Source organism: Lampetra planeri, chromosome 26 (genome assembly GCF_965212315.1).
Source record: "Lampetra planeri chromosome 26, kcLamPlan1.2.h2, whole genome shotgun sequence".
NCBI lineage: Eukaryota > Metazoa > Chordata > Hyperoartia > Petromyzontiformes > Petromyzontidae > Lampetra > Lampetra planeri.
In genome coordinates, this window is record NC_136132.1 from 5,335,690 (window position 1) to 5,354,492 (window position 18,803).

The 18,803-nt window shown below is 44.8% G+C and overlaps 1 protein-coding gene across 1 annotated transcript in view; it reads right to left on the bottom strand.

Moving 5' to 3' along the window:
* The window catches only part of GNAO1 (G protein subunit alpha o1), a 131,567-nt gene that overhangs the window by 2,262 nt on the left and 110,502 nt on the right, over positions 1-18,803 (bottom strand). Inside the window, exon 7 of the mRNA XM_078606573.1 lies at positions 2,477-2,630. Within this exon, the coding sequence (XP_078462699.1) occupies positions 2,477-2,630 (154 nt within the window). The remainder of the gene's footprint in view (positions 1-2,476; positions 2,631-18,803) is intronic.

The window sequence follows — 18,803 nt, forward strand, 5'->3', positions numbered from 1 at the left end:
TGAAGTTAAGCAGAGGGATTGGTTGCAGCGTGTGTTGGAGAAACACACACTGCTGTAGTGTACAATTGTAGCATGTCAGGAATTGGCTGTTAGGTAGACGAGAGGAAGACATTGCGGAGTCTGGATGTAAACAGGAGGAGGGAGTCGGCAGTGCCGATGGCCTGGTAGGATGTCGGTAGCTTCAGACTGAGAGAGCAGAAGAATAGAATGAGCGTCCCCTTTTAAAGCAGAGTTGACTGATGATGAAAATCAAATTTCGATTTAAAGCTTTCGTGACTGCAGGGATTCATCTTCTTGGTTCTTTCGGCAAAGTCACATAGAAGGGAAGTAATAAAATAATAAAAATAAAACATAATAAAATAAAATAATTCTCACGATGTTTCGGCTACAACGCAAGCAGCCGTCTTCAGGTGAAGAATGAGACACTCATTCTTCACCTAAGCTCCTAGCTTGGCAGTGTCTCATTCTTCACCTGAAGACGGCTGCTTGCGTTGTAGCCAAAACGTCGTGAGAATTATTTTATTTTATTATGTTTTATTTTTATTATTTTATTACTTCCCTTCTACGTGACTTTACCGAAAGAACCAAGAAGATGAAAATCAAGTTACGATTGACCACCACCCTCATCGCACGGCATGCAGCTGGGGTTGCATGACATGGAATATATAACGTTTAACAAGAACGCAAGTGATATCCATTAAAGTGTTTTATTCCCAAAGCTATGTAAGGGTATTTAATATTTTTATTTAAATTTATCCTCTAGCTTGAGAGCTTAAGAGCATCATGAAAACAGCACATTGTTTTGATTATAATGTGAAAAAAACAGGCAGCTTAGAGATATGTGGTGGCTTACATATACAATGATTCTGCTGTGAAATTGTACAATAAGATGCGTTAAATCCCTTTTAAACAAGTACGTTTGTATGTATGTATTCTATGGGTCTTTCGGTAAAGCCACGTAGATGGAAAAATTATAAAAATATCACGACGTTTCGATCGCAACACAAACAATCGTCTTCAGGTGAGAGAGAGAGAGAGAAAGCTGCTGAGACAAGGTCTTATATAGGCCTGAGATGGGTACATCAAGGTAGGTGGGTGGAGTTAGAGATGGTCCAACAACAGAGGCTGGGGCAGTGGCCTTTGTATTGTGAGAGATTAGCCTGTAGGGCGCCACCAAAGCTGTGGAGGTGGCCATCGTATTGTGTGTAGCCCAAGGGTAAGTGGGCGGGGCTAGAGATGGTATTTGCATGTAAATGTAAGATCAGAGAGGAAACCTGAGGCTGTGGAGGTGGCCATTGTATTGTGAGAGATTAGCATGTCAATGTAGGAGAACCACCCCAACGGTCGATGTGCTAGTGAGACATTCCGACCGTTGAAAAAAAAAAGACTATTGCTTGTGTTGTGATCGAAACGTCATGATATTTTTAATATTTTTCTATCTACGTGGCTTTACCGAAAGACCCATAGAATATGTATTCCTCGAGTCACGAAAGCTTTAAGTCGAGATTTAATTTTGTATGCTTCAAAGCACAAAAATTACAAATCACAAACATTTTAAACACATTATTCCTCGACTCTTAAAACATTAATGTATTCTTTAGAAATGTAAATTATGAAAATGTGTTATATTTTAAATTAAGAAATCACTCTCGCATTAAATATAAATATCGTAGAAGTAATAATAATATCGCACGTTTGTTCATGTAGATGATTTGTGTTGAACATGCGCAAACAAAACTTAAAATTCCTCAACATATATGCACGACAACACGAGGCCAAAACATGCTTTGTGAGCCAATTGGGTAGGTCAGATGGCAAAAGGGCATCAGTAAGCAGATTGTCAATCACAAGCTAAGAGCTGCACCCAGGACTGGCACGGAACACAATCCCATTGACAAGAAAAATATAAAAGTGCCGGTATTTTCCCTTAACCAACCCACAGGGTAAACACGCACAGCCATCTACAACGCAGTGTTGCAGAACTGTCTTGCATGAGATACGGGGGGGCTCTCTGATAATCTCGCCCATGGCCAGAATGTAACGGCCAAATACAAAATTGCCGTCTTTTAAAGTGCATTAGCTCAACCCTCCAAGCAGGGTTGACATGGAAAGGTTTGCGCCTAACACTCTCACTCTTGCTCCGTAAGCACAGTAATTGGATGGTTTCATTTATGGGGGGAAAAATACTCAAGAAATTAATCCGCTGCTCAACCCCCCGCATTGCCGTTCTGAAAATGTATCGAGGCCCAGTTGAGGCTTCCCTGGATAGAACTAAGAAGCCCAATAATTATTGTTTGCACCCAATAGTTTTTTTTACAGACTGATTTTGTTCTTTGCAAATATTCCTTAGATCTACGTTCCCGAAAGGGACTTGCTACAGTGGTTTCAAATTGATATCTGAATGATGGAAAGGCGATACATTTATTTGTAGATTTCATTTCCTTGAGTAAGTTAAGGGAGGCCGCTGTAGACGTACCAATATAGTCGGGAAAGCAAATGTTGAGTGGAGAGGTGGAAATCTTGTCCTCAAAGATGTCCTTCTTGTTGAGGAAGAGGATGATGGACGTGTCGGTAAACCATTTGTTGTTACAGATACTGTCAAAGAGTTTGAGAGACTCATGCATTCGGTTCTGCAAGAGACAAAAAAGGCGTTCCCTTTGAGAGGTCTTGGGTCAACTCAAGTCTGGCTCAATCAGCCTCGGGAGCGAGTGGGGTCGGGTAGGGGGAGAAGGGAACAAAACAAAACAACAAAAAAACCCCACGGAACAGGAGTATGGCGCGGTCGAGTGTGCTCACGTTTGATGTGCAAATCCGCACAACGAGGAGGGTTTGATAGCCGAGTTAATTGCTAGCGATAGGAACGTACAGGGTATCCTTCGAGGTGTCATCCATCGTTTAAAGAATTATTATGAGCAGCTGTTTGAACTTCGTGGTTGAATCTTTGGGGATTACGTGAAAGATAAGGTGTTTGCCAAAATCCAACCAATAATCCTAATTAAACACGAAAGGCTGGAGTGATCTTCAGATGCGCAAGATAGAAGTGTTCGGAACCATCAGAGCCGAGATATTGGTGAATGCCGTCTGGAACGCTCTTCAGATATTAGGAAGCCACTGAAGGTTATGCAATGTAAAATCATTGACATTGAAAACTCATTGCATTTTGTGTTTAGTTTGTTGTCTTCCCCCGCACCTCCGATTAGTACGGTTGGCTATGTATGGTGCGAAAGAAGTTCAACATGCATACAGATGTGTGGTGGTTTAGTTGGTTATAATGTACGTGATAGAATCTTCACACGACAGTGTGTCCATGGACAGAACTCAAACTGTTGTATAATTGGTATTATTTAAGATTGGATGATACCTTTATTGACACCCTGTACTTAATTCGTTTTTTCTTTTTAGTTATTTTCGAGAAGTCATATTTTACTGTAATGGAAAGTCACAAGGGTAAAATGAGTTTGTTTAGGCGCATTCATGCAGTGTGTATGCATGCGTGTATTCATGAATATATTAGGGGTGGTCAAGATATATACAAATTTAATATTTACAGTATTTGCATTCATTGCTGACATTGAATAAACTGTTCAAATTTCTAACAGCAATGTTCCTATTCTAATTGTAATATTGTAACACGATTTGAAGATAAAGAGCGAAGGATTAGCTTCGTCAGACATATGAGTAAATATAAATTATATTTTTTATCGATCTCAATCCTCTGCTACATGGAAGACCCCAAGGCGTGTTGGTCATTAAGGGGGTGTTTTAACCATACTTCACCACACCAGTCAGTGTGGGTTGGCGAGCCCAGGATAGATGCACACATCACTCGTCACTGATGTTAGTCGTGGCCAAAAAATAGCACTCATATCTAGCGGGATTAATGGCGCATTGCGCTAACCACCGTGCCACCACTCCCCGCTCAATTTCAGCCCATCTTGACCACTCCCTTATATATGCACGCAATTGTATACATACACCTTATTGCAGTGTGTACACATATCATGCTGCAAATGTACACAGGGTGATCCATCATGAGATACTGCACTAATATAATGAGACCTTATAGAGAAAACTATCTTTTATTTTAAAAGCCTCTACATGTCTCCCACCAATCTCAACACATTCATTTAATATTTTAACACCCCCCACTCCACACTCCTGTGAGATATGGAGCCGTCGCTGTCAAGAAAGTAAGAGGGCCATTAAAAAAAATCAGTGGGGTACATATAATTGGATCATCCTGTATAATAGAATTCATGTCATCATAATAAAACAGTTCATCTGCGTTTACAATAATGCTAAATTTACAAAAAATACATGCAAACCCAGGTACGGTAAATGTATGTTCAGGTGGCTAAATGGAGCTTGGCAGAGTGAGGAAAGGAAGGATATCACTTTGAATGCACTAAAGGTGTTATCCTTTATATAGGTCCTGCCAGGCAAAGCACGGTGATAGAACTACGACAATTCACAATACCGCAGCTGCATTAACACGGGGGATGTTAATACAGGTAGGAACAACAGTTCCACAACCAGGGATTATTTGTCTGTCTGTCGTGCATAGCCACGCCATCGATTTGTGTCACGCATCTTGCGCCAAGTGACACGGATCGCACGAATGCGCTGTTTAACCAAGTTCCTACCTGCCAACTTTGAAGGAACGTGTTTCTAGGGTGTTAGTTCCAAGGCCGTAGCCATGGAGTCAACATTTGGGGGGACCAAATCTTCCAGTGGGTCTGGGGGTCCCCCCCCCCCCCAGAAAAAAAAATCTCAATTTGAAAGAATTTCCTGCCTAAAATATATATAGGGTGGACTTTTTATTTATTTATGATTTACAATAATGTCGAATAGTGTATTGTATTACATTGCTCTGTTTTTTTTACTTTTCTTGTGTCTTTGTATGTAATGGCAGAGATTAGGGATTAATAAAGTACAACCATAACCACAATCATATAAACAGAAATTAATTTTATAGCAATATATTGGGGGGGACATTTTGAGCATATTTGAATATTGGGGGGGGGGATGTGTCCCCCCAATATATATTATAATTACGGCCTTGTTTAGTCCTAACCACGTCCGATCTCTTCTCTGTTGTCATCACATTCTGACGAACCCTGTTACGAATGTGATATTTGCGTCATTTCTAACATTTTGGTCACTGCACCGCATCAGTCGTGGTAGTCGTTGAAGCGTACTTCACCACACTGGCCGGTGTGGCCTGGTAAGCAAGCGGGTGACGGGATCCAGGCTCAGATATCACTCGCCACTGATGTTAGCCGTGGCCGGGAATCAAACTCGGGTCGATGGATTCATAGCGCGGTGCGCTTACCAGTGCATCACTGGTACCCCCACCAGTTAGATCCACAATGTTATTGTTCTGAGGAACCAGTAGTTTGTTCATGGGGAGCTCCTTCCTTTATTGTGAATGTCGCCAATTTTGTCATCGTGCACCCGCTAGAGTAGTGATCCTCGTTCCTCTGCCAGAGCTCCTTCAGCCATCCACGTTGTTATCATATGCATAACCATATATATATACATCGTACGTATATATATAATGTAGGAGGAAAGTTTTTTCTTGTGCTGAATTACGGTTAGACGCAGTTTATCCAAAGTTCATTCGCAATGTTCAAACGAGCCACCGTTATTAAAAATTGTAGTTCTTTGCGGACTTGAGTGACGACCACTCAACAAGAAAATCCGCTGCAATTGACGCTTCCCTGTCGGGGGACGGTGACTCGCATCGGGTCTTAGGTTGAGGGCCGCACGGACACTTTGGATAGGACACAACGAACCGTAACAGCAAACGCCTTGCATGCATCCGTAATACCATGTGGAAAGGAATTGCATTCAAACACAGAGGGAAACAGAAAACCAACCAAACAAACGAAAGACAAAACAATGCTCAGATCATCCTCGCTACAAAAGGGGAGTCATGGGACGACCATGCCAGCGCTGACTCGATGCACAACAACACCGGGACCACGAGGTCCAGTGGCTGTATGAGGCATGTTGAAATGGGTAGGCCGGTCCGCCCATGAGTCATGCTCGATGGGTTTTCCGCAGGGATGCTGCAGGTAAGAGGGGAAGGAAAGCGGCCCGGCAAGGTACATGCAAAATCGCTCGCACGATGCTAACCATGACGCCGGTGTGTTTTGCACCACGTCAAAAAACCAACCAGCTGATGGGTCACGCTTGACTTACGTCCGGTACCTGATTGGTGTTGGGGGTGGGGGGTTACTGCTGCACGCACGTTTAAGTGTCGACTGCCTCGCGCCGTGTCCATGCACTTTAACTCGCCCTCTCCGAGTTGGAGGGGCGAATCGGGCTGCTTGTGAGCACCACGTGCCATCTCGTGAGCTTGCGAGATGTTTTTTTTCTTTTGGTTGTTTTACCCGCAATGCAACGGTGGCTGGTGTTTTATTAAAATCGTAGCATTCGTTTTCAGAAAGTGAAGCATTCCATTCAAAAACTATATATTACATGTAAATTATGCGCACATATGCATTCAGTGTTTTCACAGTGTATGGAAAGAAGGGTGGCTACACGGATAATGTATGTATATATAGCATCTGTGTGCTGCTTATATGAAAAAGCTGACAATTCAAAAACAAAATTGGTCTAAATATATTGCCGTATCAGGGCACTCGGCATGCTATTGCTGCTATTACCGTACATTTAACCCAACGTGCATGCACAATTTTGCAAGCATAAAAAAAAACTACGTGTTAAATTTCTTCCATATCAGAGATACCAGTGGCCCAAATGTGTGCTGCCTTCATGACTGAACAAAAGCAAAATACCTGCCTATGAGAAACTGTGGGGTATGTGCCAGGATTTGCATCTCTCTTGCATTTTCAAATCCATACACTGGTTTTGAGGTTCAAATTATTCACGAATGTGGCACAGCATGTGCCAGATGACGGCATAGTCATTTTCCATATGTTGTCAGTTTCACATCAGTCTATTTCGTTAAGATACCGCACAAGGTGCTGAATTAATATTTGAAAGAGTGAGCCACTGTGTGTGGGTGCCTCCTGTCACCACACACACGGCTCTCTCTACAAAAGGTACGTTGCTTGGCATCAGGGTCTCCATGCAGAATCAGCCGCATATAACCCAACAAGCATGACCCCGTGGAGACATTGCTATAAACAAATGAACAAATATAGACCCTAATATCCTTGCTTAAGAATATTCACGAAAACAAATGCGGTACTGGCTGGTTGTACGTAAGCTACGGCATTGCGGGTACTGCGTAGTTAAATAAACATTACACCTGCAGCCCAAAAAAAAATGCCAATGTCCATATAAATATGTCATATTCATGGCAAAGTGCAGACAAGGTCACAGCAGTCTATGCCACTATTGTCAAATAATTGTGATCGATGTAGGAAATTAAACGGAAAACCTAACTTTGAATGTTTCATTACGCATGCCTCTGTTGGGGTTTTGTGGCGTTGTGTGAACGCTGCCATTCAAGCTACAACCACGCGTGCAGCAATACGAGCTTGCCCACCTCTGGCAAAGCAACCTATTGCAGACAACTTACTGGCGAGTCTACAGTTTTGGTGATATCACCTGCAGTGAGTTGCGCAACTCACTTCTACCAGCTTCTTGAACAACACAAGCCTGCCGCTCTCCCTCAAATGTGTTCCCCAGGCCACTGAACAGCTTGCAGTCGCTTGCCCAATCATAAACAAATAATGAAGTTATCGTTTCAAGTGCGAGGTAGGTAGGTGGGCCTGCACTTCATGTGAGCTCGATCGAGGGAGACAATTTTTTTCCTTTTCTTGGGACGGACGCATAAAAAAAAGTGCCACTGGATGCTTCGGCCACAATCGTGGATGCTGGGATCGCAGCCAATACCAAGTGCATTTAATGTTGACAAAGCTTGAAGTGAAATCGCCGGCAGCCTGCCACGCTACGCATTGCGCGCAGAAGATGCTTGCGATCCTCACCGAAAAACGTTAACAACAACCAGCCAAGTCGACGCAAGTTTGATTCCGAACCGTGTTTCGCGGCCTGTATTGGTGTCAAGGCCAAAATTGGTCCAACAACGTGAACTCGCCGAGCTGATGGACTGAGTGGATGGGTGGGGTGGGGGAGATTATCCCAGGGTCCCTAAATGTGCTCCAGTGCACCTAACGTTTGCACAAGCAAATAGAAAACACTATACTACATAAGCTATCTTTTTATAAATTTTACATGTGAATGTAAATAACTGAATAAATACATGCTAATTAAATATTTTTATTCTTGCAAAATTACGCCAGGAAATGTATGTTTTCACAACTTTTGTTGAAGAACTTGGGAGTAATTCAGACCTTCAGCTGCATTGATGCCATTGCAGCTGAACAGCTGTTGTAAAGTGAGGGCTTTTGATCCCAATTTTAGTAATTTGTAATACTTTAAATGTGGCATATTTTAACCGTGATGCCGGCATGGCCTAACCTTTTGAATGTCATCACGGAGTTTTTAACGGCCGCCGTTAATGCAAACAAAAAACACACTCTGATAATATATGCATTGTCCTAGAACCTGATTGGTTCACGCCAGAGACAGCTTTCTTTTGAGCCTCGTCTCAAACGGTGTTGGACCAGAGGACGCCAAAAGGCGTACAGCATTCTGACCACAAGCATTGTGGTTAATGCAGACATGATTCCTTGTAAAAGGTTTCAGTTTGGTGTTTTAACATCTTAACACCTGTTTTGTTGCCAGAAAAAAAGGGAAAAACCTACTAACTGAATAATTTCTGCTCTGGAATGAAAACACTCCCCCCCCCCAAAAAAGGATTCGGTTACTGGTTTTAACAGCTCACATATAAAAATAAAACCGGCACTTTCTAGCAGTGGTGTTAAAAGTGTCATTGGCCATGATTCCTTGACCAATTTCACTCTCCTTATGCTGTTCTTGAGGGCAGATTTGCCGTGGTCCCTCCCCCCCAAGTGGCTCAGCAGTCGAGCGATCCGCTCGACAGTGGCAACGTGGAGAGTTCAAACCCTGCTTGGGGGTTGACTCGGCCCATCATCCCTCCCTCTGGACATAAATTGAAGGAAGATCACTTTGTAGGGTCAGTTCAAAGTGGCCGGTCCTCTGGATGGAATGTCATAGGAAAAATGTGAAATTTTCATTTAATCTCTTGACGAAAGCACGAGACGTGTGTTAGTTCAGCCTAAACTTTGACGTGGGTGTTTGGTTATCCCGACCTGGCATATTGCAATCTGTTTTCTCAACAACGAAAAAAGCTGTAAAGCTAAATCATTAACTTGATGTGCCAATGAACGAGGAATCATTCCTTGCTATGGAACAACGAAAGATGACTGGACAGATTTTTGTGGATTCCACACCAACACAACAGTGATACAATGAAACGAAAGGAAAAAACTATTATCCACGTGTAAATTTGCATCAGATCCTGGCAGTGAATGTTGTGAAAAATGTCCTAATGCGTCCAGCAAACACCGCACACGAAGAGAGCTGCCTCGTGTATGCGTTTCATTATTTGCACTCACACCTGCTCGTTAGCGCAGACTTTCATTCGCAAAAGAACGGCATGTGCTTATTATAACTATTTGTTATTATTGTTAAGTTCTGCTCTTGAAACTGAACTCTAACTTCACGTCCATGAAGAAGGTAATTCTTGATTAACTCATTTGTTTTCCTCCGTGCTTTGTGGGAAAAGAAAAACCTAATGACATATTGATGAGAAATTTATAACATTCACATCAAAGGTCAAAGTGTCTGCACGCGCCATCAATCATTGTGAGGCACTCATCACCGTTAACAGCTCTAAGACAGCTGTGGATAAGCCACAGTCGCTGATTAAAACTTGCATTTAGCATAATGATATATAGATGCACACATCGTCTTGAGATGCGGTCGCATTTATACGCTTTATAAATCTAAATTATATTATAAATGCAAGTTAACATTAACGCTACCTGCATGCTAACGTATAGTGAGTGACCTTCCCGCATGAACAATTATATCTTTTTTGAAATTACCATAAGGGAGGGAGGGGCCTTGTGTGAACTTGTGACCTGTAGTGTACAGTATTTATTTGTGTAGATCGGAGAGGGTTAGGTGCTTGATTTGCCATCGATGGCATTGAGCTGAGAGGACAAAATTACCGGGCAGTGCAGGCGATGTCGTGCACTGGTCTGTCGATGCACTCACCGATACATTATTAAAATACAATAAAATGCCTAGGCACAAGGGATCGATCCGGAGCTGACGCAGGCATCCACTTTCGTGTCTAACACGGTGGAAGTAAAGTTGAAGAAGCGGATGATGAAAGAAAAATTGCATTGTGATCAAAAATAATAATGGCGTCGCTAATGGCTCGGTTGATAGCCCTGCATTTGTTACTGTAAAACAATCCACTGCACACGCAGCATAAACACGTGGACATGGCTCCTGCATGTGGTGTTTATATTCAATACTACTAGAAGTTTACTTTTATGTTAGACATTAATTTTCTGAATATAAACAACTGCTACGTAGGTTTTCGCGGGTTGTGCTCTCATAACTCTCCATTGTGTTTTTGGATTGTCCCGATGTATTGGCAAGAAGTCCTCAATAACACTCACTGCGGCCTCAAATCCCATCAGGGACAAACACAAATTGTTGCTTATCCTTATTCAGCAACGCCACGATGTCGTTTAATGCTCGATTGTAATGATATCTGAGATGAGGATCAAGCCGAAAATTGCCTGAACATAAATAACAGATTTATACACACACAGTGCATTGTTACGTTTGCAGAGTACAAGCAGGTCCTCTGTCACTGTCCAGGGTGACCTCCAACGCCGCTCCACTCTCAAGCCTGGGCCTGCTCCCCGCATTGCCCCAATTGGCCCGGCTGTGTGCTACATGCAGTAGCAATGCTCCCAACACATCCACGCATTGCCCCAATTGGCCCGGCTGTGTACTACATGCGGTAGCAATGCTCCCCACACATCCACGCATTGCCCCAATTGGCCCGGCTGTGTACTACATGCGGTAGCAATGCTCCCCACACATCCACGCATTGCCCCAATTGGCCCGGCTGTGTGCTACATGCAGTAGCAATGCTCCCCACACACCCACGCATTGCCCCAATTGGCCCGGCTGTGTACTACATGCGGTAGCAATGCTCCCCACACATCCACGCATTGCCCCAATTGGCCCGGCTGTGTGCTACATGCAGTAGCAATGCTCCCCACACACCCACGCATTGCCCCAATTGGCCCGGCTGTGTGCTACATGCGGTAGCAATGCTCCCCACACACCCACGCATTGCCCCAATTGGCCCGGCTGTGTGCTACATGCGGTAGCAATGCTCCCCACACACCCGCGGGGTGCGGGGCACGCGGCAGCAGGCAGGAGCAACGAAACAAAAAAACCAAAACTGAGCTATTTTTTTTATTTTACTCGGTGTGCAGCCTGCTGAGCTATATAGCTCTTTTTCAGAAGCGGCCTGGCCACAAATGATATCACAATTAAGTGGATTCTCACGCGGAAATGTATAGCAGCCAAATACTCCAAACGCACCGTTGATTCTGAATGTGAGGGGGAAAAACTGGAGGACCTGGAGAGAATTCCACGCGACCACGAGGAGAACATGCAAACTCCGTCAGGGTCGGGGTCGAACCCACGACCTCCTGTACACCAGGCGAGGTAGTTAACATCTTCTATGCCGGTGGATTCTACAATGCCGGTTGCATTGAGGGAGGGAGGTGGGAGGGGCGGTGTGACTCAGGCAGGCTTTGAAATGGGATAGGGATAATATACCGGGGTTTATGGGATGTGGGCGAGGAGCAGGGAGAAGTATTTTCATACCTTTCGTTCACCGCGAGCTCTTGTAACCTGTGCACTACTTTAAAAAAACAATGGAATAGTATCGATAATGATTATAATAACGACGCTTTTATACGAAAATCACTGCTTCGCGAGCCTGACGCGGAGAGCTTTCTGAGCGGGCGGGGGGGGGGAGAAGTGAACCAACATCACAAGAATCAAACTTCACATCGACAGCGACGACATTGCGTCCGCACAACATCACACTCGTGGAGCACGGAGCCCCGAGGTTTTCCTCAAGCGCCAACCCTCAACGCATATCGCACGAACGATTGGTTCAGTAGGTTTTTTTTTTGGGTGTAACTCAGCATTTCTATCACAACGATTCACCGCAGGTGGTAAAAAGGAGACCGTTTCATGCTTTAAAATATATGTGCATTGTTTTTTTTTGGTTAAAAAAGCACATTTTGTATGATTACTTAAGTTATTCAACATTTTTATGCAATTTCGAATAGGTATTATAGACCTCAACTCAAAAGTACAATCTATGGGACCGCTTGGGAAATATCTTTTATATAATCTGATATAACTGTAAATACCAATTTTACACCATTTTTAAACAATATTCACGTGCGATGGCTTTCAATTGTCGCAAATCCTGAACAGGTTTTTTTCTCTCTCCCTGGATCAGATTTGGACTTGGTCTGTATTTTTCCGACCGAATCAGTTGCCGTAATACCACATCCATGTTTCCACAACGTTGTCATAAGCGTGGGACCCAGCTAGTACGGTCACAAAAGGGTTCCGAGACGCAGTGATTTAAAATCCCACGCACACTTGTTGAGTGAAGAAGGAATACAGAAAATGACGAGACAGGTTAACCGAAAAAGAAACAACGGGGACCGGGAAAACATGAACGTCAGCTGTAAACACACCCTGCTCAAAAAGAGAAAGAAGCAACGATCATTGTAATAGTGTTATCAACACAACGCTGCACATTCAAAGATTGTATCCCGAAGACAAAATTAAAAGCAAGGACGTTTGGAGGCAGAAAACCCCACACCAAAGGGAGACAGAGAAGTGAGTCACGAAGGTTGTTCATTCAGCTTTCTTCAATTAAGATTTTATTTGTTGCAGTACACGGACAGGACTGTCAGAAGGACGCAGGCGGTGCAACTGCACCGGAGCTCACGGGCCGGAGGGGCCCATGTGCCGAGCCACGAAGAGAGAAGAATACAGCCACAAGGGGGGGGGGGGGGCGGGGGGGGGTGCGGGGCTGTGGGGGAGCCCCCCCCCCCCTCCCATTGAATTCCTTGCACCAGGGCCCATGCCAACCATGCTGCACCATTGGACACAGTGCTCATTTTTAAAGAAACAACTGCGCTTTCATTTTTACCGGCACCCCCCCTCCCCACCCCCTTCATACTTAGGTCGTCATCCACGCGAGACACTCTCAGATAAGCCGCAGGAGCGGAGGGGGGGGACGACGACCCAGGTAATCGTGAAATTGCCGTGCTACCGGCACTCCCCTTCCATTGGTCCCTGCGTTTCGCAAGGCGCGTTAAAGCACACGGAGAGCGCGGTATGGAGGTGATGTCGTTGACGGGGCTTCGCGGAAAAATAAATGCCGCAGGGTTTTGGCGAATGCAGAAAGTGGCACGACAAACGTGAAAGGTTTGCACTCGCACGAAGTGAATCAAATATCTATTTGCTGAAGCGTCGCACAAGGTATTGAGGGCATCGGAAAGGAGACCGTGAAGGAACAAGAAGCAAGCGCCAGATAAGTCTCGCATGAAATAATGCCATTCGAAAGCAAAAATATGATCTGTTAGAGGGCATTCAGATGCTCTAAATGAAGCACTACTATTTGAAAATTGAGGCTGATAGGCCCACCGGGTGAGCCAGAGCTCCGGAAGGCAGACTTCCCTATCAGCGTTGGATAAATAACGCAACCTTAAATGCCGTCACAATTCTCTTGGGCTGGGCCTCAGAGCGACCAAATTACACACACAGAGCACTACACAGAGCAGGACAAGATCGATATTATAGTTGCTGTTCACAGCAGGTATCCGGGAGTATGTAGTTTACACGATGCCTAATTGCTCAACAGAGCATTCATAATTAATATACGTCCGTATACGTGTCAGGATGCGTTATCAGCAGGAGAAGTTCTATGTCTCCCTAATTACAATAACAATGCTAAAAATAGTTTACAAGTTCTTTGTCAACCTAATGCTGAACGAAAGCTTTGCAATGTTGCATCAGTCATGTCATGGGGGCTGTTGGGCTATACTTCCCCACCTTGGTAGGGCGTCACAGCCCCCACCCCATTGAGTGAATATTATCCATTATTTAGATTTGCTATACGCATATGTTAATAACTAACTACTATGCACACCACAATATTCGTAACTGGGCAATGGGCTTCGGCTGCTTTCTATAACCTTCGGGGTCATACTGTAGGAAGGACATTTATTGCGTCACTAAGGTGGTGGCATATTTGCAAGTGTTTAGCGTGCGAGGTAAAAATCATTTTAGAACTGTGGGTTGACCATGCACAAGGAAGAGAACCAGTCAACCTTCGGGCTGGAATATTTAGAGGCCTACATTTAAAACAATGCTTGTGGTAATTTTATAGAATAGCATGGACAAACATTCGTAGCAAACTTCAATCACTAAATCATCGTCGTCTGCCAATATATATTAGATATTTAAACAGCCATATAGATATTTATCTATTTTTCCTGTCCAAATAAAACACGACCCACACATCTTATCCATCCAGGATATACGCCACTAAAATATTTGTTCTCATCTGCCAGTTGGACGCTCTTTGTAGCTATAAATGCCAAAGAACATCGAGCAATAAGCCCAGATGGATTTAAATGCAGTATTAATGTTAGCCATTTGGCGTTTCGACGGTCGATGAATATTTAATAATAATCCGCGGTTTAACTCCGCGTGTGCGTATTAATCTGTCACGCGCACGTAATCGCCGGAGCTGACCATCGCGTGGCCGCGCAAATCTGCACTCATCCCCGGTGCCGCACAGAAGAGCCGACAGCGGCGATCTGAAAATGGATGACACGCGGCGGCACGGGAGGGCTCTGCCGTGGAAACGAGCCTCCGGATTTCAGGTCAGGGTCACAACTCCTCTCAACCGCGATACATCGTCACTACCCCCCCCCCACTCGCGTTAGCGAGGGTGGCGAATACGCAATGGTGAGCAGCGATGTTGGGTGATAAATAGGAGCCTACTGTCTGAATTGAATGTACGATTGCATGGTCTCGCTTTGGGTGAATCGTGAATAATACATGGCTACCTGCCTGTGACCTTTGTAAGTGATTGCAAACTCACGTGGCTTTCCACTGCGCTATCCCTTCCTTGCCATGGAAATGCCTATGGACATTTGCTGTGTCAATGCCCTTACTGAGCTTATCCCTGAAGCATTTTTCTGGATTTTCAAGAACGGACAACTTACCGTCTCGATTTTCGCTCATGCCTGACAGATGTATGTTGAACTTTTTTTGCACCGTAGGTAGCCAACCGTGCTAATCGGAGAAGCAGAGAGGCGTTTGGAAATCAATTATTGAAGCGTTTGTCATTTGACCTTTCTTGCCACCCATAAATTGACACATGCCTTGATGCGAGGCGTGCCTCGAATTCTAACCATTGTTATTTAAATTCTTGGGAAGAAATTGTCATGGGCAGGATTCAGGAGCTAAATTTGCCCGTGTTTCCGCGTAGGTTTTGGCACGTCAGAAATCGTGCCGAGCAACGTGCATTACGACCCGAAAGCCGTGGCCTATGCTGATGCAGGTGTGATCCTACATTGTTGACATTTGCAAAAATTTCTAAAGCAGTTGAAGGTGTATTATTCATATTCATTGTAATGGTCCTGTCAAGCAAGGCCATGTGACCTGCAAAATATAATAATTTCAAACCACCGCCGGTTAATTTACATCAAAATTGTATCTCTCTAAGGAAGAGAATTGCATTATATTTTATGAATGCTGAAACTGCAAAGGACCGGGGTTTTATTTAATTAAAGCTTGTCGTCTCTTTGTTTTTTTGCTTCTCTCAATGTCTTTATCACGTTCTTTGCCATTGCAACTCGATTTCCCCATTAAACGTTCATCTGCAGTGGAAAATTGACGGAAGGCTAAAATGCATTGCAGCAATCGATCTGACCCTACCAGTCGCACACGAGCAAAATATGGCACTGCTAAGTTATAGTTAAAGTGCTGAAATGCAATGCTGATGGTTGTGCAAGCTAAGCTCGCTGCCCGCACGCGTCAACCAGCTGATGCATTTGATGGCGATAATCACACATGGACCATTTAATCATAACCAGTGGAAATTACATAAGGACACATTGCTAACGCACACATTGCTAATGCACAGGGGTGGTAACATTGGACCACGTGATGCGACTGAAGGATACGACATTCTCAAATTGTCCGCCAATGACATTCAACAGAAGCCATCTAATTCACAGCTGCCTGGCTGTGCTTGTGATGTTGCACTGCGGTAATGAATCTCGCCAACACTTGAGCAATGTTTGACCCTCGCTGGGGATGAACAGCATGCTACGGCTTGCAGGGAGCCGCTGCTCTGTGTGCAAGGTGTTTTCATAATAGACGCGACCCTTTACTCAAATCTTTCGGGACATTATGTTGGGATGAGTATTAAGATTTTGACTGTCCAAGCAAAGGACTTGACCACAACAACAAGTTTTCATGGTCATACCAGGCATTATAAAAGAGGCGAACGCACCGCTGCCTTCAGCCAGTTAAGAAGGGTATATTTAAGAGAGTAAAAAGACAGCATTAGACCAACAGCAGAAGTCTCATTTGTACCAGGCATTTGCTTACGAAATCACGCATGGGCTTTTACTGCTAAGTGTGGCACATGAGCCACCTTGGCTATGCTGTCTGTTCACGAAACAGCTATGGAGGCGAACGTACGTGTCACAGCGGGAATTTTTTTTTTTAAACGTGGAACAAATTCGGGGCCATTTGCTCAGTCTCCTCAGTCGCCTGCTAAACCCATCTCTCGTCTCTCACCTCCGTCAGCGTTTGAACGAGGACACCAAGTCCGAGCTCATTTGTGGCGAATAAATCCGTCAAAACTTTGTTTTGCCAACGGCTTCGAAGAGATCTAAAAGATGGCACCGGTTGGCATAACATTTCATAGAATGAATAAAAACCCTGCTGGGGAACTCTTCAAAGATAATCGTGGCACATCTATTGTGTCTTGCATGACACTCGGCCTGGCCAGCCGCACAAAAGATGAAACCGTTGATCTACTTCCAAGTGTTATCACACCCACGATGTAGCTGCTTTCACACAAGACACCGCCCGAAAATTGCACACTTTCAGACGCGGGCGGCGTGAAAGGACGGTGGCTCGGGTTGGCACCCGCAGCAGGCACAACACACCTCGGTGGTGTTAACACACGCTGCAGCGGTCAGGCAAACACGCTGTAGCTTGGCATTGTTCAATTCACCGTGAGTGAGCACCTCCATTGTGCTGCAACGCAGCACCTCGTTTCGCGCAGATACAACGCCCGTAGTGGACACAAGCAGAGGTTAAAAGTGAGCGTATCCAACTCGGCAAGTACACACACACACATCGGAGTGTGTAGTTTGCACGCGTGCGCACACACACACAACTATCTTTCCTTATATTCAGACACTTGTGCAGACACACATCCAGTTATTCATTGACACATGCACAGATCTATAGGGGAACCAGTTTGTGGCCACCTATTGAACAGGTGGCCCCCTCGAACCTGTATCGAATGCAATAAACACACACACACACGGACAAACTTTCATGTGCATAAGAGCAACCCGGTTAGTTGAACAAGAACATACACTTGTGTGCACCGTGCAATTATTAGTCAGGAAAAAACACAACCATATGCAAATGTTCACATGTATGATCACACCTGTACACACGCACACGTACACACACTTGTAAATGTGCCGATACGCGTACAGCGGTTATACATACACTGGTACGTTAGAAGCATCATCATCATCGCCATCACCGTCATAATCACGAGTCGCATCGGTCTTGCAGCCTATTCGTACAATGTGTCTCAAGGCGAGCTCCTGGGGTCAGTACAAATAGGCACCATATGAAACGGACATCCTCGACAAAGAACAATCCAAGCGTATATGCAAAGACAAAGGGAAAAGATCCCTGGTTATATGCACACAGACTGATGTGGGGGGGGGTGGGACAAGTGCTAGCAGGGATCACCTATTAATGCCAGCACGGAGGACAACCTGGTGGTGCAGCCAGTATTACACCCGGCCGCGTTTGTCTCCCCAGTGCTGATGTTTACATCCCGCCCCAGGTGCCCGTGTGATGATGCACAGCTCACCAATGGGGGGCAGTGGCTATGCACACCTGTAATCCAGCACTGTGGAGGTGATGGTTGGTGGATCTCACACAGATGTTGTGAAACTCCCTTCCCGTGGGCGTTGAGGTGCCATACCCCGGCTCGCCAGGGGAAGGCATCTGTATGGCAAGTGGACTAATATCCATCTGTTTCCATCTGTACGGGGATATAGTGTTGCCCCCTTGCATGTGCAGGTTTTCTGTGGCTGTTCCGGTTTCCTCCCGGTTGCATTATAAACACTTTTAAATTGGCTGAAAACATCTTAAAATTAACACCCAATGCAGGACCCTCCTGAAAAAGATACCTAGGACTCTTATGTATCCCTGGTTAAATGAATAATTATTGATGTTAGGGTAGTTCTGTGAGCACTCACCGCTGTTGTTATCAATGGCTGAGAATAGAACCGAGGTCCCCGGGATTGTGGTGCAGTGCACTAACTACTGCTCACACACCATATACATACGCTCACAAAGATCGCCCCATGTAGCCTACACAGACCCCTGGGGTGCTGTTAGCGAGCACCTATAAAGGCCGCTACGGCACACAAGGGGGTGGTGTGACCAGCACTAGGCTTGGCTGGGAATAGAACTCGTACATCCCGGTTCGAAGT